We start from the raw sequence: 7602 nt of genomic DNA on the forward strand, positions 1-7602 counted from the left end.
TCAGTCTTTTTCTCCTTTATTAAGTTTTCACATCTCACTTACCCCAGAACAATTATTGTCAGCCTAAAACAGAAAGTTCCTGAGGATTAATGTGGGGAATTTCACATTAAAAATCAAGAGATGATTGATGAATTCTTCTGCTAAATTTTAGGTTGCTGTTTCTTTTCCTCTCTGTTCTTCTTGAGGTTCTCCTTCCTGTACAGTACAGTCATCCTTTTCAGTCTGAAGCTTGGGCACTCTGCAGAAATAGTGATTGTCTAACACTGGAAATGGTTTGCAGTGCTTACTTGCTGTTTACCCCTCGATTAAGAAATAAAGGGACTGTCTAGCTGTTATAGAAACTAAGACAGGTAAAATATGATGCTTAATTAAAGAGGAGTGGAGTTGAATTAATTTTACCTATATTACATGGTACAAACCAGAATTGCTTTACGAGAAATGAAAATATTTCCAGTCAAAGACATAAAAGCTCTATTGCATTATTACCTGTGAACATCAGATTCTTCTTCCAGCAAGTCAGCAGCATCTTTCCCCTTTTTCCTTACAAATTCTTCACTTAGCCCAACCTGCTGGAGGGTCTGTCTGTAGCGACGCTCCGCTCCTTGACGAGCATCATGCTATCAAATTGAAACTGCAACAGTAAGCATGTAGAACAGAGGCTTCTCTATAAGGCAGCTCAAGTTGTTTTAAAGTTTGGGGCTGACACTCCTAATGAGAAGAACAGCAAAGAATTTCCAGAATCCAAAGTCCAAAATTTCTGTCTTCCACAGAGTACAATATCAAAACTGAATATGAGGAGAATGTCCCCAACATTTCTCAAAGCTGGAGCTTATCTTTTCCTGCATCTGTTTGGGTTTTTTTTTTGTTTGTTTGTTTTCCACTTCCCTCTTCTGTTCTGCATCTACAGCATAAAGTGGCACACTTGTGTCTGAATCCTGACTGACACTCAGATTGAGAATATGTGCTAAAAGGGTTGTGAGAAATTCTGGAAGCATATTGGCCTACAGTTTGTAAGCACTAACCACAATGGATTTGAATAAATAGAACTTGTGAAATAGCTTCATATCAGCTTGTACCCAAGAAGCCAAAAGCAAAGCATCCTAGAACTTATATTCTCATTGCCTCCACACAAACCTTGCAAATCAATGTAGTCTGAAATGAGGCTTTCCAGAGGTAGTGGCCAGTTTCTAAAGATTAAGGTCTTCTAGATGGTAGGATAAAATTATAGTCTCCAAATGAGTTAATGCTATCAATACTGATTAATTCTTACCACGGTGTCAAATAGAAATGTTACCAAAATTTATCATACAGATGTGTTCTCTGTCTCCATTAATCATTCACCTGAACAGAAAGTTTGACCCAAGAGGATATTTTTACTGAGAAAACTTAAATCAGCATATAGCTATATTTTGTCAATATGTCTCTAACCAGTTATCTGTCAACTCTGCAAGGAGACAGAACTGAAAGAGAAAACCCTGGGAAATATACTTTATAGACAGTAAAGTATTTAACTATAGTTTACCTGCAATATAGATTTGCAGGTTGTACTGTGTGATGGTAATATGTGCTAAACAGCCAGCCAAGCTACCAGATGATAGAATTGACTTTACTGGAGAGGATTTTTTAAAAAGTTAAAATTTCTAGACTGTAGACCATGGTATTCAGGTGCAGAATGAGCAATCATATAATTTTCTGGTGTGAAAAGACCTTAGTTTTGATCAGTCCGTGTATTTTGATGGCAATATATACTAGGGATTGGAAAGTTCTACGCTCAAGAAGTAAGTACCAGTGTTTTTTAAGTCACAGAAAGGAATTTGCATAACACCAGTGTGGCCTCCCATGTGTAAATCAGAGACTATGCAAGAATTAGCACCTTCTTAACTGTGAATAATTAAAGACTAGATTTCTTAGTGCCTGTCCTAAATGAAAGACAATGTATCCTGTCACCCAGAGACGCTGGGAATTTTGACCAGTTACCTTGGTGACCTGTTCAAAGAGGTATGGTCTGTTCTTGACTCGCAGCTGCATTTCTTCTAGCTCCTTTCTGTACTCCTTTGTTCTCTCTCTCATATTTCGCCTGAAATGAAATATTTCCATGTCCAAAACAGGTTCCCTTCTGACTGTAGCTGATGGGGAAACAGGAATTCTCAACAGCCATTAAATAGCTCTGATTCCAAATGTGATTCCAAATGATGGGCAAAACACTGCTTTTGCTAGCATGCTACACACCATTAGCAAGCTTTACTATTTAGAATGTCAGCTGAGAATTGAGGTTCACATTTTTACAAAACCTCGTCTTATGTGTTTTATGTACTTTACCGAGACATTGCAGTTGTACAAATTAGTTTCTACCAGTGTTAATGTAAAGAAAACCATTATGTGTGGAAAGGGTAATGCTTGTGAAGAAATCCATATGAATCTGTAGTGGGCACGGCAGCTAAAAAAGTTAGGCTAGGAATGAAAACTCTTAGACTAAACTCCTCCCAAAGAATTGCCCGATAATCCCTAATTACCAAAGCAAACAGTTATTTCTGTGCAGAACGGGATACTGACCGGTTCTGTTTCAACTTCTCCTTGTGTGTTTCATCCAGGCTTCTATGTGGATCCAGGGCTTTTGCTCGGTTGTTCACTGACTTACGAATAGCTTGACATTTCTTTTTCTGTTTCTCTAGCCAATAAATTCCTTCTTTGTCTCCTTCCTTTTTGCTCTCTTGGGAGTATCTGTATAGAAGAAAGTAAGTAATGAGCTCACTTAAGAGTACCAGACTGCATACTGGTTGGCAATTTCACTTTTTGCTGTTCTCCTAAGAAGATGACAAATTCTGTGTGTAGCTCCCAAATTGACTGGGAGGCAAGACAAGAATTAGTGAGGAAAGAAGACTAGCCACCGAGAAACAATTAGGAAAAGTATTGTCAATGTGATGAGGGAGAATATAAACCTGTCTTTTTCTCCATTTCAGTCACTAGGCGGTGAAGAGTCTTGTAGACAAACTTGTACTTACCTAATAGCAGATTCTCTTTTTCTTGTTGCATCTGTAATATGCACTGGAAGGGTATTAGAAGAGAGAGAGGAAAGTGCAGCCAAAGAATGGCTTTTTTGCACAGAAACCTTGGAAAGTTGCTGAGAGTCCTGAAAGAAATGGAACTTTATTCAGTGTGATTGTTCACAGCACAGAAGCTCCTCTGTTGTTTGGCTAGTAATGAGAACAGTTGGAGGTATGTGAGCAATGCACTTGTTCTTCTCTCTTCCATCAGTAGGGATTTACATGGGGAGGGGCTGAGAGATGAGCGGGAAGGAGACTTGTTTAGGGGTATGGAAGGGTAGCCTAGCCTTAGCTGCCACAGTTCATCTCTTTTGTTCTTTAATTTGTCTAGAATTCTGCAGTACTCCCGAGATAAATGCAGAGGTCATAGGTCTCACTAAAGGACATAAACTATACATAAATGACTGCTATACGTTTAAGAACTTGCCATCTTGATCGGGGAGAACAGTACCACAGAAATATCTAGTCATCTCACCTTTATCTTTTCATTAACTTCTCTCTGCCTGCCACGGAGATTGGAGGTTTGTAATTTGAATGGCTTAATTCGAGTCGCCTCTTTGATTTCTTGTCTTCTTACTGCTTCCCTTTGAAATGCCCAATAAAGTTCTTCAAAATCTGGTACTGTTGGATTAATCCTTGGCTTGAAGCTGAAGCTTCTGTCCTGCAAGAAGCCAAGTCTTTCCTGCTTAGTTTTAGTGGCAGTTCGGGACTGAGGATCCCTCCGGCAGTTGCTAGTATCTATTGGAGCTACAGAGCTCTCAAGCAAATCCTTGGCTCTCATTTGAATGCGGATTTCTCTGTAGAGTTCAGCTTCTAATTAATTAAAAACAGCAATGAGAAGAATACAAGTGATGTAAAAGGCTGCAAAATTGCCACTGCGCAACTTAATTATTTTTTTTTTTAATAATGGCAACTACTCATATAAGTGCGAACAGGCATCGTGTATTCTCTTTCCCCACTTTCCACCCCTTCTCTACCTCCAAGGAGAAAAAGAAATCAAAGGAACACAAAGAACCATGGTTGTGTCTCATTCTCAGGCATTATGACATATCTCTAGGTAAGTCTTTCCATCATCCCAGTAAGTTACTGAGCAGGCCTTCTCCTCCTATTCCTGTTCTTAGGGGTTCCAGGTAACTGTGCCCTTTGTCTTGCAGAGATGTTAGTCAAGGTTTCTATTTTTTTATATTGAACTTGGTGTCCTAAGGCTGACTGTGTGATCCAAACAGTTTTTTCAGATGTACTTGTAATGGATGATGTCTTTTCTATCTAATATGCAGCAGTGTTTGTCTATGCTGAAAAAGATTTTAAGTAAAGAAGATTTGGTGGATGGATCATATCTTGTGAATTCTGTGACAAATTTTCCATAGAAAGAATGTTTCAGGGGTATAACATCAAACTATGTCCTTTTGTGTGCAACACTAAATGTTTATGAAAACGTAGACAAAATAAGAAATTCTGTGAGTCTGTTTATATGTTTGCATTGATTGAGGTATGAAATGCTCATTCCCCCTTCCTTCTCATATAACAGGTAAACAAATGGTTTATCCTTTGCTCTCTTTTTACATTTCTCATCTATTTAATTTAGTACACTACAACATATGTTTTTCTGATGAAAATTGAACTGGTGTTGTACTCAAAAAGGAATCAATGGCAAGTAGTTTAAAAAAAAAAGAGAGAAAAGCAATGATAACTATCATGGGGTGGTGTTTGGAACCCTCAGGATCTTTAAGGTCCGTTCCAATACAAATGGTTTTATCTGGTTTAGCTCCTATAGTCTGTATTGTTTACTTTTAACTTCCAACTGTGAGGGTTTAAGCCACCTGAAAGAAAGAGGATCGGGAAAACCTTCCTTGACTGTCATCTCTGACTAGAATGGTCCATGCACCTTCCTCACTTGTTTCAGTGGTTAGTCAGAAGGTGGAGCACAACTGAAAGGTATCAGAAAACATTAGAGAAGGGCAGGAGATGCTGAACTACTGCACTGTTGCTTAGAACCATACTAATTGCCTGATTTGGGCTCAGGGAATATTTTTCTCCTAGGAAATAGTTCTGTGCAGCTCAGATGACTTGGGTGGGAATAAAAATATCAATTCCAAGATACTTCGTGTACCTTGGACACTTCTGGCACTGCATCTGTCTTCATGCTTGTACCATAATTCATGCAAGTCCCTTTAGGCTAACCAAAGGAATTCACTTCAGAGAAGGATTCCTAAACTATCATAATATGCAGCAAAAGGAACATGGAAATCTGAACAGCTCAGTGTATCCACTGGTGTTTGGGAGTGGTGCAGAACTGTCACTGCTGACCCTCATACGAGACTACAACACTTGGGACACTATACTGTAAGGGTCTGTAGATGAAATGTAATGACCAGTAGTATAGAGGAGACTAGACAATACCAGAGGATGTAATAATGTTGGCTTCATACTCCAAGCGATGTAATGGAGGCCATGATTCTACCTCCTAGCATTGAGATGGCGAGGGACAGTCAGGGAGATATATATATATATATTTTTTTTTTTTTTAACAGGAAGAATCTGGGCACTTTACCTTTGAGTTTATCTCCAAGAAGTATGTCATTAGTTGATTTAGGAACTTTTCTATTGACTTTCTTCAGTTTGGAGCTCTCATTTGGGGTTGCTGCTGCTAGGAACTTTTGTCTGATAGCTTCTTTCTTTTTCTCCTCCTTTTCCAGGAAACTGAAAGGCCTCTGAGTGGAAAGTAGCAGCTCCTTTCTTTTCTGTGTTGCTATTTGCCTGCGAACCTCATTCTGTTCCATTATTTCATGATAAAGGGGTAGAAACACATGGGCAGGTACAGGCTGTGCCCGGAACTGTTTCTGACATTCAGCTTCATCCTGGCTTTGCCTTTTGTCTCTCAGTTTGTGTAGTTCAAGAAACATGTTTGACTTCATCAACTGGGATTTTTTGCGAGCTTCCCGCAGTGTCATTTTGAAGGGCTGAGGGATAGTGATGGAAGGAATCCAGGGAGATGAAGCACTTTTTGGCCTCAAGCGGGGTTTAGGAAACAAGTGAGGTTTTTGTTGATCCCAGGTACTGTCCGAGGTGAGGTCAGTCAAAGAATGGGATTGCCTTTTGTTACCAGATGTATGGCTAAGATAAAAACATTATGAAGGGGAAATAAGGGAAATTATTAAAAAACAGAAATAAAAGAAGAGAGATCTGTTGATTATGAGAAAGACACTGTAGGCTGAGCTGGTAGTTGGAAGACAGGCCTAGGCCCCACTGTTCTCAGGCTCCGAGTTTTGCTTTGCTACCTAAGTTCATAAGCATAGCTTTGCTTGTTTTCAGTTTTCCATATACAAAAACAAGTTGTGACTACCTAGGTTCCTAATCCAATTTACTGTGCTGCTAGTATGTTGTTGCCAAGAAGGCTGTAAGCTAAACAGAATATTCTAGCTTCAAGGATATTCAACATAAGATATAAAATGGGGAGAGGAAATAAATTAGGCACGCAGATGCACAAACTCTAAGGAACAGAAGATAAAGGAAACAGTACCAAACATCAGAACTCCTAAGACACAGATGGAAGGGTGTCTGGAAGGAACCACTTGAGTTCAACTTTCAAGAGGTTCAGCTGGAAAGTTTGTAACTGTTAAGAAGAGAATGTAGCTCATAATTAAAAACAAACAAACACAAGACTGTCAGGGGTCTCATAGAAACAGCAAACTTCTCATAGGATATTTGAGGGGTGAATGTGGGAACTGGCTAGAACCATTATGAGACATTTAGGGAAAGATCAAATGCAAGGGAAGGATCAAGGTGCATCAGAGAGGACTAAGCACAAACAGGGAGGCACTAGGAAAGGGAAGTGGCCAATTGCGTGTAAACAGGTGGTTGCCAGGTGGTTGTTGCAGTCTGTCCTATCTTGTCTTTCATAAACTCTATTTCTCATTTAGGAGGGTGTGATCTGCTAGTGAACTTAAAGCTGGACTAATCCCAGAGTATGGTGTTGGAAAACCAGGTGCTGGAGAGACCACAGCTCTGAAGATTGGATGCTGGACAGAAACACATGTGCACATGTAATCTGCTAGCAAATTTTAATTGGCAAGCAGGAAGGGGATCGGGCCATTTGTGCTGTTCATGCTTTATGTGAATGCTGTTTATATGAAGGCCTGTGTTTGGTCCCTGTCATCGCATCAGCGACCATTTTGGGCAGTGTGCTGGTACCACACGCATGTGGACAAGGTGCACGAGTGTGCTCATCGTGGGATCCACAGTGCTGTGTTACGGCTCGGAACTGGGGAGAAGCAGCAGGATTTCCACAAGCATCCTCCAGTCCTGTGGATTTTGCTGTCCTTAACGGGTGCCTTCCTACCTGACCACCGTGCACAGCCTGGCCTGCAGCGCAGCCGCCTCCCGCGACAAGTCTCCGAAGTCCTCATCCTCCTGGGAGGCGCTGAGGTCGCTCCCTAACGCTGCCTGGCACAGCAGGCCCAGTTCCAACAGAGACCGATGGCCTTCCATCCCGGGGCCGGTGGGTAGACAGGAAAGGCACAGTTCGCCCGTTAACGCTGGAGGGGACTCCGTTATCCCG

At 40.7% G+C, this 7602-nt stretch overlaps 1 protein-coding gene across 1 annotated transcript; it reads right to left on the reverse strand.

Annotated features, from left to right (window-relative positions):
• FAM161B (family with sequence similarity 161 member B) lies at positions 1 to 7566 on the reverse strand. Its single transcript, XM_021401288.1, has 8 exons — positions 7384 to 7566; positions 5596 to 6158; positions 3520 to 3857; positions 3003 to 3130; positions 2554 to 2721; positions 1978 to 2077; positions 487 to 617; positions 1 to 238 (listed from the first exon to the last, which is right to left on the reverse strand). The coding sequence occupies exons 1-8, from the start codon at positions 7530 to 7532 to the stop codon at positions 148 to 150; spliced, it is 1668 nt and encodes a 555-aa protein (XP_021256963.1). The 5' UTR covers positions 7533 to 7566; the 3' UTR covers positions 1 to 147.

The sequence above is a fragment of the Numida meleagris genome, chromosome 6 (genome assembly GCF_002078875.1).
Source record: "Numida meleagris isolate 19003 breed g44 Domestic line chromosome 6, NumMel1.0, whole genome shotgun sequence".
NCBI classification, from domain to species: domain Eukaryota; kingdom Metazoa; phylum Chordata; class Aves; order Galliformes; family Numididae; genus Numida; species Numida meleagris.

Coding starts and splice junctions, on each gene's coding strand:
- FAM161B (XM_021401288.1), bottom strand. CDS start 7,532: ATGGAAGGCCATCGGTCTCTGTTGGAACTGGGCCTGCTGTGCCAGGCA. Junction 3,131..3,519: donor AAGTTAATGAAAAGATAAAG/GTGAGATGACTA, acceptor CATTTCTTTCAG/GACTCTCAGCAACTTTCCAA. Junction 618..1,977: donor TCTTTGAACAGGTCACCAAG/GTAACTGGTCAA, acceptor TCAATTTGATAG/CATGATGCTCGTCAAGGAGC.